General features: G+C 41.5%; 1 protein-coding gene across 3 annotated transcripts in view; it reads right to left on the bottom strand.

The window, feature by feature from the left end:
- GULP1 (GULP PTB domain containing engulfment adaptor 1) overlaps positions 1-20241 on the bottom strand; it is a 212719-nt gene that overhangs the window by 89758 nt on the left and 102720 nt on the right. For all 3 annotated transcript variants that reach the window (XM_068137890.1, XM_068137891.1, XM_068137892.1), the window contains one exon: positions 6097-6158. In XM_068137890.1, the coding sequence (XP_067993991.1) occupies positions 6097-6158 (62 nt within the window). The remainder of the gene's footprint in view (positions 1-6096; positions 6159-20241) is intronic.

Here is a 20241-nt window from a genome sequence, read left to right as displayed (position 1 = left end):
GCTGTTAGATTCTGTTCTAAAGTCACACTGGGATCACACTTTTCTTTTGGAGAAAGGAAACTGGCCCAAACCCAGGAGAATTAAAGGACAAAAGAGAATTGTTTGTTTGTTTGTTTCCTTACAGTATGGAAAACAACATAAACATCTGTTCTCAGTTATGGAACATTAGAGAAAGAAAAAAGAAAGGATAAATTTTGAGTTGCCTTAACATCTCGTATCCCGATAACATATAAATTGCCATGCTGCCACATCTACATGAGTCCTATATCTTACTATCAAGATTCTAAATTATATTTTTGGAGTAAAAATTATGTCACCAATCTGCTTTCACTACGATGACAATAGTCCAGGAAAAATAAGATCACAAACTGATTTAACCTCCAGCATGCACTGAAATTAGCAGAGTCTTAGCATCAGCGCCTTCAGCAAGACCAAGACAGAGGACATGAGTAAGATTTTCAATCTCCCAAAAACACCAAACAGAACAAACCAAACCAAACAGTAACAGAAACAAACAAACCAAACCAAACCCCAAACCTTTCACCAATCTCAAAAAGCCTCTCCAAAACTCTCAAACCCAAACCCCATCAATTTACACCACATCTCCAAACCATGTCAAACCCTAGCAAATGTCAAAATAGCAAGCACCACAAGGACTAGGTATGCTGGAAAAGGGAGAGTCAATCAAGATGCTTTCATATTTAAGGGCATCCTTATGAGATTCATGGCTCCTGGATTTTACTTCCAGAAGAAACAACTCTGCTCCTGTTTTCTTGCAAAGAGGATCATTGGCATAAATGGTCATGGGGGTGGTATGTCCTAAAGGATATAAGGCATTGCTAGGTCTCTATTAAAAGGTCCTCTCCAATTTGTAGAAAATAAAAAGTTGTCTTTAGGCTCGAGGTGAGGAGAAAGTTCTTCACAGAGAGAGTCATTCATCATTGGAATGTGCTGCCCAGGGAGGTGGTGGAGTCACCATCCCTGGAGGTGTTCAAGAAGGGATTGGATGTGGCACTTGGTGCCATGGTCTAGTCATGAGGTCTGTGGTGACAGGTTGGACTTGGCGATCTTTGAGGTCTCTTCCAACCTTGGTGATTCTGTGATAGAGTTCTTTGAACTTCCAGTTAACTTTACTAAGACTTTTTAACAAGTCAACAGGCAACTCATGAACTGCATTTTATCTACAAGCTTCCTTTAATTCTTAAAATGGGTCTTAAGAATCAAGCAAACAAAATCCCATCTTTGGTTGTAGTAAGCTCTTCTTTTTCTGGTCATCTCAGATTAGTGTCAAGAGAAAAGATTTTTGTTCTCTTCTTTATGAAGAAGAGAAAACACTTATTTTTCATCCATGGTAATTTGCATTAAAAAAAAAAACCTGTGTAGCAGAACACAGCTCACCTGCCCACAGACAAAAAACATCTCTGGTCTTGGTTTCCATCAAATTGATTAGATTTTTCTGAACATGTCATTCTTCACTCACATAATTACCTTCTGAAATAAATCAGATAAAGTGTTGTCTTTTCCTCCCAACAAATAAAAGAGTTATATGAACAGAATATTATGGACTCAAAGCGGAACAATGTGAACATTTGGGGAGGGGAAAAAAAGAAAAAAAGTCAGCAGCTTTTATTCCATGCTTATTTTATGAATGCTTTCTGAGTTTTTAATCATTATTTCACAATGTAGCAACAGCATATGAAATCAATGGGCTATTTTAGTTAAAAATCAAATCTCTACAAAACCCCAGTGAGGTACTAAGAGATAACATGCTTTCCTCTTGAAGGAAAAAAATATTGCAAAATTTAATGAAAACAGTACTTGAGAACCGAGGTGGAAGCATCAACTAGGTGTAATAAGCTTGTTATGCAAATACCAGCAAACCTCACAGAAACGGTGCACATTTACACCAGGGATGTGAGAGTGTCTGCTGGACAAGTTTGCTGATGACACCAAACTGGGAGGCTTGGCTGAGACACCTGAAGGCTGTGAGGCCATCCAGCAACACTTGGACAGACTGAGAGCTCGGCAGAGAGGAACCTAAGGAGGTTCAACAAGGATAACTGCAGAGTCCTGCATCTGACAAGGAATAATAAACTGCACCAGTACAGGTTAGGAGGTGATCTGCTAGAGAGCAGCCCTGTGGAGAAGGACCTGGGAGTCCTGGTAGACAAGTTCTGCATGGGACAGCAATGTACCCTTGTTGCCAAGAAGGCCAATGGGATCCTGGGGTGCATTAAGAGGAGGGTGTCCAGCAGATCCAGGGAGGTTCTCCTCCCCCTCTACTCTGCCCTAGTGAGGCCTCACCTGGAATATCGTGTCCACTTTTGGACTCCCCACTTCAAGAGGGATAGGGATCTACTTGTAAGAGTCCAACAGAGTGCTACAAGGATGATTAAGGGACTGGAGCACTGCCTTATGAGGAAAGGCTGAGAGACCTGGGGGATTTTAGTCTGGAGAGGAGAAAACTGAGAGGGGATTTAATAAATGTTTATAAATATTCGAGATGTCAAGAGGGAGGGGACAGGCTCTGCTCAGCTGCACCCTGTGATAGCACAAGGGGCAATGGATATGAACTACAGCACAGGAAGTTCCACTTCACCATGATGAAGAAATTCTTTACTGTAATGGTCATGGAGCACTGAACAAGCTCCCCAGAGAGGTTGTGGAGTCTCCTCCTCTGTTTGGATGCACTCCTGTGCGACCTGCACTAGATTCTATGGTCCTGCTCCAGTAGGGGGGTTGGACTTGAAGATCTCTAGAAGTCCCTTCCAACCCCTAACATCCTGTGATCCTGTGAAATCCCATACTCTTTACACTTCAGTTACAGAGCAGTGTAATTCTTCCCTTGCTTTGGAATAATGAATCAAACAACTGATAGCTCTAAATAGCAATTTTCTAATGTGATCCAAATGAAAACAATGGGTAACTTCTTACAAACACATCTGCTATGTAGCACACGGCAGCTTCCTCCAAGTATTCTGACAGACCACAGAGGAGACTGAGGATAGTCTGTAAAGTCAGATCCTACATTAAACAGGAGCAGAATTGGAGAGCATTACAGTTTGGAACTAAAATTCAGTTGTAAACAGAATTTTCCAGAGGAGTCAGACTGTTTGAGAGGGGTGGACTCCTCAGAGTCCATCTCACTCAACTGGCCTGAAGTACAGCTTATATTCTGCAGTAGAAGTCTGCTCTCTCTCTTTGCTGCTCTGCTGTTCTGCCTCTGACCTTAGGCTTCTCTGTTTTGGCTTCTCTAAGGTATAGGGGGCATAGCTTTCTGGGGCTGTTTTGTCCTCAGGAGGTGATAGAAGAGCTGAACTAAGGTACAGGGGGGGCCTGTGCTGCTGTTAAGCTGTGCATATATATGTAAATACACTTTGTACATGTTTATGACCTTTATACTTTTCTATGTATTTTCTTTGGTAAATACAATTTCATTTTTGCTTTCAAATTCTGAGTGTGGTGAACTTGACTGGGGGGCAGATTCTAAACAAAGTTATTGGGGAGATGCAATCCAACCCGTAACAGAGAGGACACCTCAGCATACATCAGCCTAAATAAAAGGAAAAGGTTTCTTGGACTTAAGAGATTTTCTAGTAAGACTGAGGAGACTCCCTTGGGGGTGGAATTCAGCACCCCTTTTTCTTGCTTGTAAGCTGTTGATGTTGTTTCTAGAGTTATCACCATCTAATCACCACCACCTTTATTCTAAAATTTCTCTGCACACCCAGACTGACATCTGTTCATGATTTACGCTCTTAAAGAGAGGCAATGAGACATGAAAGATTAGGGAGGTTCCTATTTTCTCTTCAAGTAAAGGCCAGAAAAGAGCAGACATTATTCAGTGTATTAAGAATTCATAGTTGCAGCTTTCTCTTTAAACAGATGGCACATTCAACCCAGCAAGTATTCCCCCCTCTCAAAACCTGCAATATAAAAGCCAGGGCTATACAACTACATGGTAAAACATCTTTTGGTCAGAAATTCAGCTGAAGAGGACACAGAAGAAAAACATTTGCACCTGGAAATAAGCAGGAGGAGATTCCAATTTCCACTACAAACACTTGCTCACTCTGTGGCAATACCAAGCAAAAGAAAACTGCAAACACAACATTGTGGAATACCAGTATAGGAAACTGAGCCCTGGCCTGCAAAATAACTTTTGGTTTTGTATTAAAAAATACCAATTCTACAATAATTTTATCCAGAACAGACCACAGTGGAAGTCTACTGAATTATCATCCCTTATGCTGATTACTCAGTTCACTCAGAGTGAATGCTGATCACTGTATATTTCCCCTCCTCCTTTTAGCAAACCACTTTCTCAGTTGTTATTTTGGGAAGATGCATTTCTTGTGAACAGATGTCAGTAGACTAAATACAGAATCACAGAGTGGTAGGGGCTGGAAAAGACTTCTGACAATCATCTAGTCCAACTCCTCTGCTGGAGCAGGATGACATAGAATAAATAACAGGAACATGTCGAGGTGGCCTTGGAATCTCTCCAGAGGAGACTCCACAAGCTCTCTCGGCAGCCTGCTCCAATGCTCTGTCACCCTCAAAGTGAAGATTTTTTTCTGTTTACATGGAACCTCACATGTTCCAACCTGTGCTCCCTGTCCTGTCATGAGACACCACTGAGAAGAGTCTGGCTCCATCCTTCTGATACTGACCCTTTAGTATTTATAAGCATTTGAGATCCCCCCTTCAGTCTCCTCCAGGCAAAAGCCCAACAGCACCAGCTCTCTCACCCTTCCCTGGTGGATGCTCGAAGTCCCTTTCATTACCTTAATAGCTCTCTGCTGGACTCTCTCAAGTAGTTCCTAGTCCCTCTTTAACTGGGGAGCCCAGAACTGGACAGGGTATTCTAGCTGTGGCCGTACAGGACAGAGTGAGATGAAACCCAGCAGACCTGCTGGTCACACTCTTCTTAATGCACCCTGGGACTTCACTGGTCTTCTTGTCCTTGAGGGCACATTGCTGGCTTATGATCAACCTGTTGTCCACCAGCAGTCCCAGGTCCTTTTCCCCAGAGCTGCTCTGTAGCAGCTCAGCCCCAGCCTTTATTGATACATGGGGCTGTTATTCCCCAGATGCAGGACTCTACTTTTCCCCTTGTAGAAATTGATTAGATTTCTTGCTGTCCAACTCTCCAGCCTGCCCAGGTCTGGCTGAATGGCTGCACAGCCTTCTGGAATGTCAGGCACTCCCCCCAGTTTTGTGTCATCAGCAAACTTGATGAAGGTCCACTCCACCCCTTCATCCAGGTCATGGATGAAGATGCTGAACAGGACTGGACCCAGTACTGATCCCTGGGAAACACTACTAGACCCAAGTCTCAACTATACTCTGCCTCACAGGCCATGACCCTCTGAGCTCTGTTCTTCAGCCAGTTCTCAATTCATCTTACTGTCCAATCATACCACACACACTTCTTAAGCTTGGCTGTGGGAGACAGTACCAAAAGCCTTCCTGAAATCAAGGTAAACAACTGCCCTCCTCATCTATTCATCCAGCCATGCCACCGTAAAAGGCTATCAGACTGGTCAAGCACAACTTCCCCTTGGTGAATCCATGCTGACTACTTCTGATACCCTCCTCTTCTCCTAAAATACTATTGCAAAAACTGTGCTATCTAGGATAGGAAATCATGAGCAACACTTTGGAGTTTTATTGTGCACAATTCCATTATTATCCCACCATATTTCCAGAGCTTTTGGTGTTTCAACAAACCCAGCAGACAAGATCACTACTTGTTGCCTTTGCTATTGTTCAAAACAAGTGTGTGTTACTGATTTTTTATTTTCATAGTGCTCTAAGCATGCAGCCTGATGTTAAATGCTATTTAGCATCCAATAAAAGGTAATAGAGCATCTAGCAGAAGAGGAACACTGGGTTGCCTTCAAGAACACCATCAAATCATTCAGAACAAAATCAGTTTGCCATTACTTAAATATAGCTTTTTTCATCTACAACAGAGAGAATAACTATGTTTTACTTTGCTAATTCATGTCTCTGAAGTTTTCAAATTAAAAATTAAGACAGAACATACATGTTATAAAGGTGAGAGGACACAATAACTTCATATTGTCTTACCTTTGCATTATAGGGAATATAATGCTTTGATAAGGCTTCGGGAGTGTGCATCCACGTTTTGTCTACAGAAAAGCAAAATAAGAGAAGCACTGAATGGGTTATTCAAATGTTAATTTAACTACTACAGTATCTACCTGGAAAACATCAACAACCCTCCTTTGACTCAGGTAAGTATCTGCTTGAGGTAAACAGTGTATTTCACAGCTTCCCAAATATCTACATGAAAGAATCACTTCCTTTTTCTGGACACACTTCCTGTTTTAATATACTTGAATTCCAACTCCTCTCCCCAAAACATAGGTAGCCTAAGGCTGTTTGCTTTTTCTACCTCAGATCAGTATTTTGCGCATCCTGGTGTTAAACAAAGTGACTGCATGTTGCATTTCTAACAATTCTTCTTTTAATTAATTATGTGCCATTGGCTTTTTTTGATGAATTATCAGGGCATGAAAGAGACAAAGGAAATTCTTTTGGAAAAATTACCAGAGTCATAACTGACAGAAAAAAAGCCCTAATCCTTCTACAAGTAAAAAGAAGTTGGATAACGGTAACTGATTGTGGTGGTTTGAGCCAGTCCCTAGCTTAGATTACCAGCTGTAATTAGGAAAATTCTAGAGACAATTGAGTAAAAGATAAATAATGTAAGGGATTGGATATAAAATGATAACAATAGATAAGTTAAAATAATTCCATTGGAGTATTGAAAACCTTGTATCTTGCAGCAGAGTTTGTTTGTTCCTCCTTGCCTGCTCACTCTGCTTCTGGCTTTTGGGCTGTGCTGTCCTCCCTCTGACCTTGGGCTTCTCTGTGTTACTTCTCTAAAGGTACTGGGGGCGGGGGGGGCGAGAGGGAGCATGGTTTATATAGCTGTCTTGGGGCCCTTTGTCCCCAAGAGGGGACAAAGAGTTGAATGAAAGGTACAGGGGAGGGTCCTGTGCTGTTGTTATGCTGCGTAAACACACTCTGTACATGTTTATTGCTTTTTATACTGTTATATTTAGTACCTCTTGTAAATACAATTACTTTTCATTTTTTTTTTAAACAAATCCCAAATCAATTTGCATCTTTTCCATTAATGGTCTTCCCATCACAACACTGTGCTACAGTCTTTCTTTCCCCACTGCATGTTTCATACGGTGAAATGATCAATTAGAATCACAGATTCGTAGAATCCTAAAACGGTCTCGGTTGGGAGGGACCTCCTAAGGTCATCTAGTCCAACCTCCTCTGCAGTCAGAAGGGGCATCCTCAACTAGATCAGGTTGCCCAGAGCCCTGTTGAACCTCACTTCATTTTTTGTGAATTATTTCTCTTTCATATTAACAGCCATTTACAATGTTCTACCCACAATTTAAGGTGGAATTCCAAATATTAGGGGAAAAAAACACCACATCTTTTTTATTAGAAGTTTAGGACAGTTAATTTAGTTTTTGAAACTTTCTCATTTGAAAGCATTTAAGTGGAAAAAGAACTAAGATGTTCTAAAATACTACACTGTGTTACCAACTGCATGAGAGACTCTGTAACAGCTGAGTAGTACTTCATACTCCACACATTCAATATCTAGTAGTATTTTTAGCATAAGACAGCTCCCAGTTTAATTAGTATGAATTAAAGTCACAAATCTGGAACTTTAATGAATTAAGTAACAGAACAAGAGCTTGAAGCAAAATTCTGCCCTTGGATAGTCACAGATAATTCCCCTTATTTTTTGTGGGAGTTGCAGTTACAGCAAATTACTAATTCTTGTTGTTAGTTACAGACAAGAAAAAATAAAATCCTGTTCACTTCAAACTCTTCAAGAGCAAAAGCTGTGACATTTGTTCACAATAAACCAAGTGGATTTAAATATACAGAAGCAAGAAAAGTGTTAACACAACCTCCATAGTCATCACAGTAACAGGATCAAAATTGCCACACTGGAAGAAATCTTTTTTCTTTACCCAAATTTCAGTTTAGATGATAGCAATGTTCAGCTCCATTACTAAAGAGTGATAATATCACTTTTTAATTAAGGAAGGATGATTTGTCCATTCAGCAGCAACCAGGACTATGACCAGTGGCTCTTCCCTCCTACTGTGATTTGTGTTTGGAATACTGGAATGAAGAACCATACTTCTTCCCCAGAATGTTTTAAGACTTGAAGCCTGATCCCCATTCTGAGTACAGTATCACAGGCTGATGTTATCCACAAGTATAAAAATAGCAATCACAGTGAACTAGGAACTTTAGAATAAAGCCCAGTAAGCCAAAAGATAATGGTAATAATTTTATTTCAAGTCAGCGCACTGCTGAAGGCCAGGTGAGGATGGGACTTGATGGCCCCATCCTAGCCACCAAGGAAGCTGGCACTTAAGAGTGCTTGAGCATTGGAACAGGCTGTCCAGAGAAGTGGTGGAGTCACCTTCCCTGGAGGTGTTAAAAACACATGTAGACCTGGCACTCTGGGACATGGTTTAGTGGGCATGGTGCTGTTGAGTTGACAGATGGACTCAGCAACCTTAGAGGTCTTTTCTAACCTTAATAACTCTATGATTAAGGAAAGACTCTCTCACCCACCATATTAACTGCAGCAGAGTGAAGGCCTGCCCAGGGCAATTTCAACTCTGAAATATGTACTCATATTGCTAATGTCAATGTTTGATTTACCCACTTTTTACTTAACAACCATTTACTCCAGCAGGATATTGACATATTCATAATTAAAGGAAAAATCTAATTGAAAGGCTTGAAAATATTATATCTCTTAAAAAATAACAACAAAAACCCCCAAAACCAAACAGTATGCTGCTCATTTCAGTGCCTGGTACTAGTAGAAGCAAGCCATATGTGTATGGTTTCTAAAGCAATTTTACAAGTGACAATTGTCTGTACAGGTACCAGAAAATTATTCCCTGCAAATGTTTCCTCTTCTCCTCTTCCTATCCCCAAGCTAGGCAAGTTCAAATCTGAAAAACAGTGACTTAAGTTGGGTGCCAAGTTGGAAATGTTGGTCTTAATTAAAGAGAGAGTCATCTTTTCAATATTGTAAGTAGGTACAAAGCTTTACTTTAAACCTTTTTTGTTTGGTTGGGGTTTTTTTTGCCAAGTCATCCACATACCTACCAACCTTTATCTGTAATATGACAGGGATCCCAGCAAGGAAAAATATGACCAGAAAAGTATTTCAGTAATTGTTGGCACCTCTGGTTAGAGGGAAAATTAGGAAGAAACTTTGAGGGCCATGAAGATGATCAGAGAGCTGCAGCACCTCTCTTATAAAGACAGGTTGAGAAAGTTGGGATGGCTGAGCCTGTAGAAGAGAAGGCTCTGGGCAGATCTTCTAGATGCCTTCCAGTATCTGAAGGGAGCTACAGAAGAGCTGGAGAGGGACTTGTTACATATAGTTTTAAGTAGGTTTTGACAAGAAAGGAAAATACAATTAAAAGAACAGATTTGCATTAGACATTAGATAGAAAATCTTCTAAATGAGGATGGTGAAGCACTGGAAAAGGTTGCCCTGAGAAGTTGTGAAGGCTCCAACCCTGAAGTCTTCAAAGCCAGGTTGGATGGGGCCTTGAGCAAACTGGTCTAGTAGGAGGTGTCTCTGCCCATAGGAAGAACATTTCAACTAGATGACTTTAATGCCTCTTCCATTCCAAACCATTCTATGCTCCTATGAAATACAGATGGGTACTCTCAGCTCAAAAAGGAAACCAGTAATTTAGCATGGGACTAAAAATATGTCTTGATTCTATGAGTCCTGTGTCATTAAAACAATGGGTCAAACAACTGCATTTCCAAAATCCACATGTAGATCTGCAGATGCTGTGATAGAGGTATTAAAGAATTCCATTGAGACTGGAAGCCCTTTCCTAAAGACAGGTAGTAATGACATAGTGGTGGCACTTTTGAATGGGCCCTTAATTCTAAGTAAAATCAGCATGAGGCTAAATCCACACTGATAGCAAAGACATGAAAAATCATGCAAGCTATTACAGGTGTGGTGGGTTGAAATTTGCCCCCCAACATTAACTTTGCCATAGCAGCCCAGTTGGAGGCAAATGAAAGCTGTATTTACAAGCAAACTACAATCTACAATGGAATGCAATGAATGTGTACAAAATAAACAGTATTTACAGATATTTACAATTAACAAACAGCACAAGAACCCGCCTGGTCAGACACCAGGGGAAGCTACTAGCTTCTCCTTTTCTGCCCTCCACCCCCCTGTACAAATAGATGGGCAAAAGGAACAGAGAAAGTTGCCCAAAACAATGCAGCCCAGGTCAAGCAGAAACAAGTTGGTATCTCTCCAGAGTAAAGAGGCTAAAAGAGAAGAGCGTTTTGGTACAACCAATCCAGTTGAGCCAGCAGTGTGCCCAGGTGGCCAAGAGGGCCAGTGGCATCCTGGCCTGCATTAGGAATAGTGTGGCCAGCTGGAGCAGGGAAGTCATTGTGCCCCTGTACTCTGCTTTGGTTAGGCCACACCTTGAGTACTGTGTCCAGTTCTGGGCCCCTCAGTTTAAGAAGGACATCGAAACACTTGAACGTGTCCAGAGAAGGGCAACAAGGCTGGGGAGAGGCCTTGAACACAAGCCCTATGAGGAGAGGCTGAGGGAGCTGGGATTGTTTAGCCTGGAGAAGAGAAGGCTCAGGGGTGACCTCATTGCCCTCTACAACTACTTGAGGGGTGGTTGTGGCCGGGAAGGGGTTGGTTTCTTCTCCCAAGCAACCAGCACCAGAACAAGGGGACACAGTCTCAAGCTGCGCCAGGGGAGGTTTAGACTCGAGGTGGGGAGGAAGTTCTTCACTGAGCGAGTCATTCGTCATTGGAACGGGTTGCCCAGGGAGGTGGTGGAGTCATCGACCCTGGAGGCATTCCAGAGGAGATTGGACGTGGCACTTGGTGCCATGGTCTAGTCATGAGGTCTGTGTTGATAGGTTGGACTCGATGATCCTTGAGGTCCTTTCCAACCTAAGTTATACTGTGATACTGTGAATCTTATGGTAGATCTGTCCAATGGGATTTTTTAGAATTATCTTTATTTTTCTTTTTACACCTACTAGTGATTTATTTATATTTTACTACTTTTCTGCTCAAGATTTGCAAAAACTTTCAAAGGCATAGCCTAAAACTCCCACAATAGGGAGGTTTGGTAGGGGCATTTCCTTCTGAATTGTGAGCTTTGATTTTGGAGTTAGGCTGCTCTCAGCAGCTCTTTGGAACACTGCTTAGGGACAGTTTGACTTCACTGCAGTTGAGAAATACCAAATTTCAGACATGCAATAACACAGAGATATATAAAAAACCCCAAGACTATAGAAGAGGTAGTTGTTTAAACACCCAATGCAGATGTGGCTTTTGCCTTGCATTACCCCTCACTTTCTAAATTAATTTTAAACAGGTTTTCACAGCTCAGTACTTAATTTTTCATTCTGAAGCAACAAAATATGTAACTCAACAATGAAAATCACAGTTCATATTATTTATTTATTATTTACACAGCAGCATGAGTTCTAGATACTTTAAATAAATCAGTAAGTCCTAAAGAAAGGACCAAAAGCTCAGCTAAAACCCTAACTGACAACTGCATGCATCTAACAGAACAGCAATGGAAAGTGAAAACCAGTTATTTCAGATCTTGGCTGAAGCTCTGAATCTAGGTTGCCTTAGCATTTATATTAAAGTTTAAGTAAGTGCCTAATAATTTTATGAGAATGATGAGTTTGAGCCATACAGTGTCCATTAAAACCAAAGCAGAGTTTAGCTTGCATGGGGTATGAGACATTCTAAGAGGAGAAAGCCTAAGTATGTGGGGGTTTTCTCAAACCTGCTGGCACTGTGTGGGAGAAAAGATGGGGAAAAGGATGACTGCTCAGAATTCAAGGGCACAAGGGTAAGCCACAGCCCTGCTTGAAGAGAGTTACTAATCCTGAAGCCTCTACACAATACCTCCTCCCATGCATGGCATGCTAACTTTGTGACACAGGCTTTTGGAGAGCCCCTGTGGCAGCAGCATAGCTTCCCCTTCAGTTCTTAAGAGAACTGGAGTTGGGTGAGAGCTTCTCAGATTTTGCTCCCTGCCAGCACACGTTAATCTGCTAAAAAACAGTGGGAAAATTGCATAGAATTAACATATGGATGAGCCAGGGTTTGACACTTGGAACTGCAAGGGCGGAGGCAGGTGGCTGGGTCAGAGGATAAACCATGCTTAGAATTCAGACTCCACTCCTTCCTAGTCCTCTTTGAATCATGCCAGCACTTTACAAGATGCTTTTCATACCAAATGCTTGGTCATCACACAATCTGGGACCACCAGTGTAAGTAATTTCAGAGCTTTCAGTGATGGTGGGAGAGCAAGGGAAGATGAACACCCTGAAGACAACAGATTCAGGGACTTCATAAAGTATCCAGAACAGCTGTGCTGCACTTATAGCAGAGGATGACACTAGGTTAGATAACAGCACAGTCAACCATCTATCTACTGAAAAGGAAAGTAATAACAGTGCCAAGAAATTGTTCTCCCTTTGAGATTAATTTCTCCACACATTACTGCCCACAGATAATACAGAACGGATTTAGCAGACAGGCATTGATGAACCACTTTATAAATGGCAAAACAATGCTCCACAGAGCAAGTAGATTTAACTTCTTCCCTAAGCCCACTCTCATTATTAATTCATGCATGCTAAAAGTGGCTCTACTGAATATGCATTTATCAAAAGCATATGAGATCTTGTGGCCATTTCATTTACTATGAAGAACAGAGAAAGACTCCCATTTAAACTTCTCTTTTTCTCCTTTTTTTTTTTTTTGGGGGGGGGGGGGGGGGGTGGGTGGGATGGGGAGGGTTTAGTGCCACAGTGAAAATACAGGCATCTCTGGAAGGTAAAAATGAAAGCCTTTGCTCTTCACTGAATCAAAATCTCTTTGACATCAATAGATGTTCTCCTTGCGAACAGAAGAGATCTTGGAACTGTCTTTTTTTCATGTTTCACAAAACTTGCCATGGAAAGGAAGATCTGACATGACAATCAGCCCAGTAACAGCCTCCTGAAGAAGAGAGAACCTCAGGAGACCAGAGCTACATCCAGGTATGAATGCCTCACGGAATAAATAGCTTATTTGCCTTAATGTGTCTATAGCATAACCTTCATTTTTCACAGATTATCTATTTTTGTATAAAGAAAACCTCCAGAATGGGACATAGAGGAATTGTCATCCTGTACTATCCCTTCCTTTAACCTGCACTGCATCAGAATCAAGCACGTTCACACAAGCCTCACTTCTGCTAGTCAGACAAGAAGGTAGAATCTGTCTTCTTGACTACTACAGGCAACAAATGGACCATTGATCCATGAGACTTGATGCTCACTACCAGTTTCCATCTACTACTAGTTTCCATCTGAATGCAATACCTAAACATTATTAGCAAACATGAACCCACCCATATTCTTCTACAGCTCTGCTCTACTATTTGTTCCAACCCCCTTCTAGAAGAATGACTGAGCACAATCTGTGTGTCTAATCGCAGCAATTTATTTGAGTTATTACCAGGTTACTATGATTAAGCAATTTGAATTATGAGTCATATTCTGCCTTAAGTGCACAGGGGCAAATACCCATCCATATACATAATTCAAAAATAATTACTTTAGTTATTTCTTTTATTCCCCTTCTTTTCAAACAAAATGTTCTTCAGAGGCATATCTGTTCTTTGCCAAGACAGCAGAGCTGGATCTCCCTAAAACAAAGTGAGCTTTGCAGAATGCTTCACCTTTCTGTGTCCTTCTCCCATAAAATTTAGGGCCACAGGAATAGTTTTAAACAGCTGGTTATGAAAATAGCAAAATTATATCATAGAATGATGGGTTGGCATAGTTAAAAAAGGAAAAAGTATTGTCTTGCATTACCTGCAGTAGCATCATTCACTGCATACCCCACATATTTCAGAGCATATAGCTTCCAGATAAGGATACTAGTGAATAGGTTTTGACGAGAAAGTAAAATAGGATCAAAATAATAATATTTAGATTAGACCTAAGGAGGAAATTCTTCACTATGAGGATGATGAGGCACTGGAACAGGGCACCCAGAGAACCTGTGGAGACTCCAAGCCTGAAAGTATTTGAATCCAGGCTGAATGGGGCCTCGAGCAACTTAGGAGGTGTCCTTGTGCATGGCAGGGGAAGTTGGAACTGAATGATCTTTAAGGTCCTTCCCAACTCAAACTATTCAATGATTCATGATTCTATTATGACATTTAGTGTGCCTACCCAGGGATTAGCAAAAGAAGGAAAAAAAAAAAAGGAGAAACCAAAGAAAACAAAAATTATGAACTATTTAGCCTATATCTCTTATGTCTTCTTGCCACAAGGGAAGCTATACCATGCCTTTGATAAAAGCTTCCAGTTGAAGCCAAAAATGAGATTACTAGGACAGCATAATCTACTTGAACTGATCATATTTTCACCAGTTTTCACTAAGAATTATGTAGATCAAACCTCCAACTCTGCCTTTCACTTCTGAAGTCAGAGTTCAATCACCTATTTCCACGTAACTATATAGAAATTTGGGAACGTATCAGTTAAGGTTGTCAAGAGTTGTTAAAAAGAGAACTTTTTGAAGAATTTCTATTAAAGTAAGAAAATTACACAAGGCACTTTCCTAGAGCACAACAAAGGAAAGGGGACAGGAATGAGAATCTCAATACAGGTAGAATAGCATTTTGATTTTCACAGAATCACACAATGTTAGGGGTTGGAAGGGACCTTGAAAGATCATCTAGTCCAACCCCCTGCCAGAGCAGGATCACCTAGAGCAGATCACACAGGAATGCATCCAGGCAGGTTTTGAATATCTCCAGAGAGGGAGACTCCACCACCCTCCTGGGCAGCCCGCTCCAGTGTTCTGTCACCCTCACAGTGACATTTTTTTTTCCTCATGTTTCCATAGAACTTCCTATGCCTCTACTTCGACCATTGTCCCTAGTCCTGTCATTGGACATCACCCAGCAGAGCCTGGCTCCATCTTCTTGGCACTCACCCTTTACATATTTATAAATATGAATGAGATCTAATTCAGGGTTATTAAAATAATGGAATAGAAACATTTCCTTGGAACTTTTAAATGCCAATACACTGGAAAGAGAAGAAAGCAGTGATAGCAACCATTCACAGCAACCACAGTTATCTACATCTGTAGCTACCTTTTACTTATACACCTAGGGCATAATCTTTTATGTACCTCAAAGCAAGTGCAGCATGAGGCCAGCGAAGAGCTCCTTCTGCAGGTCATTCAGCAGGACCCAGAGAAAATTGAATAGTCACAGAAGCCAAGGGTAGAGATTGAAAGTCTGTGTCCAAGAATGACACAGAGCTGTTAGAGTGAGTCCAGAAATGGCCACAAAGATGATTCAAGGGCTGGAGCACCTCTGCTAGGATGATAAACTGAGGAAGCTGGGGTTATTCTGCCTAGAGGAGACTCCAGAGGAGAACCTTAGTGCCACCTTCCAACATATGAAGGAATCCTACAGGAAGGCTGGAGACAGGCTTTTCATAAGGGTGTCTAGCAATAGGACTAGGAGGAATAGTTGGAAATTGAGGGAGTACTCTCCTCCTGTATCTTAGGTAGAAGTTCTTCAGTATGAGGGTGGTAAGTCTCTGGAATAGGCCACCCAGGAAGGCTGTGCATGCCTTCTCCCTGGGGTGTTCATGGCCAGGTTGCATGAGGCCTTCAGCATCCCAAGTCCAGTTGAGAGGCATCCCTGCCTATGGCAGGGTGGTTGGAGTAGATGATCACTAAAGTCCTTTCCAACCTAAGCCATTCTATGATTTCACAAAACAGCATTTTCCTGAGGGATATGTTTTGGATGTTCTCTGTAATTTTCCAACAGTTTTGCAAGATAAAGTCCACTGAAAACAGTCATTGTCATTTCTACCAAGATAGAGCTGGAATACATCCAAATGTACTTCACACAGAATAATACATCTTGCCTTTAATTAGACAGTTAACTAGTGATGCATCAACATAACTCAAGCATTTAGGCTGCAGCTTGGGGAAGTAATTTGGACAAGAAGTCTGCATCATACACTAGTAACAACTTACACCAAGAATTGATTAGCTTGTAGTTCTCAAAAAATGCTTGCCAAGCTGCCATGCAAATCATGTAACATTCTGTAAATTAGGCTGCTTACATTTTAATAGGGTGGAAACCAAAGAGCTTGAGACTTTTTCAATGCTCTTCCCATTCTAAAGCCAGCATTTAGCACGTTATGGATAAAGCGTGCACTGAAGTTCTTCAAAGGAGCTCCTTAGGTTTTGCAGAAGCCACAAACAGGTATTGTGGTAAATATCATTGTTAAATGCCTAGAATATTCTTTAAAGCAGGTGATAGATAAGATTATTTCTGCACTACCTTTCTGAAGATAATGCAAATAGAATAGCCAACAGGAAATTATCCTCCTATTCTCATGGTAACAGAAAGAAAAGAAAACTTAGGCTTATCTGTGCAGGCCTAACATGAATCCCATGAACAAAGCTTCCAAAGCATACTCCCATTTGTAGTTAAGCATCCTCTAAAGGCACACTGTAATCATTTCTTTCCTACACAATTAGATCTGTTCCTTCTGTATTCAGAACACAGATAAATGCATACACAGTTTCACACAAACGCATGCAAACACACAAACATGCTGCGGGCCTGGCCACTTCTTTGTCCCACCAACAGAAGATTTGGTCCCTGCCAAAAGGAGGCAGTAACCCTTCAGCTCCCAGTGTTGACATAATTGAAAGGGTACCTCCATAGCTTAACAAGATCATAGAATCAGTCAGGGTTGGAAGGGACCACAGGGATCATCTAGTTCCAACACCCCTGCCATGGGCAGGGATGCCTCACACTAGATCAGGCTGGCCAGAGCCTCATCCAGCCTGGTCTTAAACACCTCCAGTGATGGGGCCTCAACCACCTCCCTGGACAACCCATTCCAGGGCTTCACCACTCTCATGGTGAAGAACTTCCTCTTCACATTCAGTCTGAATCTCCCTACCTTCAGTTCCATTCCATTCCCCCTAGTGCTATCACTACCTGATATCCTAAGAAGTCCCTCCCCAGCCCACAATAAGGTCACCTCAGAGCCTTCTCTTCTGCAGACTGAACAGCCCCAACTCATTCAGTCTGTCCTCATAGGAGAGGTGCTCCAGCCCTCTGATAATCCTCATGGCCCTTCTCTGGACACGCTCCAGCATGTCCACATCCCTCTTCAATTTAATAGTAGAATCATTGAATCATTTTACGTAAGTGATACTTATCCAGTTACCAATCCAGAAAAAAAAAGAAGACTTGGGCCACCAAATACTGGGTTTCCACATTTCGAAATCCAAGGAGCAGGACTTGGGACACACAAACCCTCTTTGTGGAGATATTACAAAAGTATGAAGGTAACTGATTTTTGTGTCAAGCAAGATTAATTGACTACAGAAATATTTGGTATACAAAAAATTTATCCTTTTTCCCCTCCCAAACCTGGCTCTTGTAAAAAGTTCTATTGCAAAAAAACTACAAACATCAAGCAGCAGCTTTTGTGGGGTGGAGGCAGAGAAGATTTAGACCTAATCTGGCTTTTTAGATTTTTAATTTTATTTTTTTTTTCCTGGAAAGTCATGAGTGCTTTTATGAAAGGACAAAGGATATCTGAAGACCACAATGAGCAAGACTGAGACTACATATATAAGGAGCAGCTGAGGAAACTGGAATTGCTTAGCCTGGAGAAGAGGAGGTTGAAGGGAAACCTTCTCGCTCTTTACAACTCCCTAAAAGGAGGTTGTAGTGAGGTGGGTGTTGGCCTCTTCTCCCATGTAACAAGTGATAGGACAAGAGAAAATAGCCTCAAGGTTTAGATTGGGTATTAAGAAAAAAATCTTTACTGAAAGAATGGTCAAGCAGAAAAGACTGCCCAGGAAGATGGGGGAGTCACCATCCCTGGAGGTGTTCAAAAAACTTGTAGACATGGCACTTTGGGCCACAGTTTAATGTAGATGTTGGGTTGATGGCTGGACTTGATGATCTTAGAGGTCTTTTCCAACTGAAATAATTCTATGGTTCTATGCCTTTATAGTGTATCTTTATGTTCTTGAACATTATTGATGATCAGCACTGAAAAGCCAATTTATTTAAATCACTGCTGTGAAATATACTCTGGCAGAATTCAAGCACCTATTGCTTTAGGACAATAGTCATTCCCTTCACCAGTTTTGGGGCTTCACCTGTTGCCAACTTACTCAGAAGAAGAAATATAAACCAAAACAACAGTCCCCTCTGGAACACAACATGAATTTACAATAAAATAAACATTGTACTGTAGGAAGTCATTCACATAAGAGTTTCCTGCAACCTTTGACTGCATTTTTTATAGGTCAGACACTCTGCCCATTAAATACATCTGTCTACACTTTCAAAAATGAGACACAGCAAAAGCCACTGCATGGAAATGTTAGTGCTAAAACTTGTGATTTATGATAGGCTATTACTTCAATACACTGCATTTTGCATTATGAATGGCATCAAAATCTCATGAGCTGATAATGTGGCACCCATTACTAACCTTTTGAACTGCTATCATATGGTGAGAAAAAAAACCAATAAAGCTTTACAAAATTCAAATCCTTCCATACAACAGCAGCTTTGGCACTGAAGTTTGTGCCATACTTAAACTAAGGCTGATACTCATTCTGGGATGGCAGAGGACCACTGGGGTGTAAAAAACAGAATTAATTCAATTCAGCTGTGAATTACTCTCCACAACCTCACTGAAGTCCACTAGACTTCACATGGTGTAGTTTAACACTACGTTTTGCCCAAAGCAAACATTAGTACCTACATTTCCACCACTGTTTTCAGACATGAAAAAAGTTTCTTTCTTTTGCTCCCAGAAAGTTTGGATTACAGTTATTCCATATTTAGAAATGCCTCTTATCTAGACAGAAAAGACCTTTTCTTTCACATTTCTCACGAAGCAAAAGCCAACAAACACTAGTTAATTTTTGTTTACTTATATGCACCAGTTCTTATACTAATGGCTTTGACCAGAAGGCCATACAATCAGAAAAAGGTTCCATACTCCCCTGGGAGAAGCATCTCCACTAAATTAATAGCCAAAACAAAAACCCCCACAGTGAATGCTTTGTTTACCTACACACACAGTCACACAAAAATTAAGAACAAATATGTAATGGAATCATAGAATGGTTGGAGTTAGAAAAGCCCTTTAAAAGTCATCTAGTCCAACCCTCCTGCAGGGACATCCCTGACTGGATCTTCAGTTCAAATTGTCCTTCAATTTGGTTTTGTGGAAGAAGGTAAGAGATTTTTTTTTTTTTTTTTTTAAATAGATTCACAGATTGCATTGGGTGGGGAGGGACCCTCAGAGGTCATCTTGTCCAATCCCCCTGCAGTTAGCAGGGACACCTCCAACTAGAGCAGGCTGCCCAGGGACACATGAATTCTGATCTTGAATGTCACCTGGGCAACCTGTTCTGGTATTTCACCACCCTCATTGTGCAGAACTTCCTCCTATAGTCCAACCTAAATGTGGCCTGCTCCAGTTTCCTGATCACCTACAAAAATTATTTTCATAGATTCATAGAACAGTTGGGTTGGAAGAGACCTTAAAGATCACCTAGTTCCAACCCCCCTGCCTCAGGCAGAATGCCTTTCACCAGATCAGGTTGCTCAAGGCCTCATCCAGCCTGGCCTTGAACACCTCCCTGGAAGAGCCATCCATGATGTCCAGAGCAACATGTTCAAATGTTTCACCATCCTCACCATAAAGAATGTCTTCCTATGTTGACTTGCTGGAGCATGTCCAGAGAAGGGCAACAAAGTTGGTGAGGGGTTTGGAACACAAGCCCTATGAGGAGAGGCTGAGGGAGCTGAGGCTGCTTAGCCTGGAGAAGAGGAGACTCAGGGGTGACCTTATTGCTGTCTACAACTACCTGAATAGGGGTTGTAGACAGGCAGAGGTTGGTCCCTTCTCCCAGGCAGCCAGCACCAGAACAAGAGGACACAGTCTCAGGCTGCACCAGGGGAGGTTCAGGCTGGAGGTCAGGAGGAAGTTTTACAGAGAGTGACTGCCCATTGGAATGGGCTGCCCGGGGAGGTGGTG

Source organism: Melanerpes formicivorus, unplaced genomic scaffold (assembly GCF_026170545.1).
Source record: "Melanerpes formicivorus ecotype bairdi unplaced genomic scaffold, bMelFor1.0.p_v2 SCAF_5, whole genome shotgun sequence".
NCBI lineage: Eukaryota > Metazoa > Chordata > Aves > Piciformes > Picidae > Melanerpes > Melanerpes formicivorus.
This window is presented reverse-complemented; position numbering and strand designations above follow the sequence as displayed.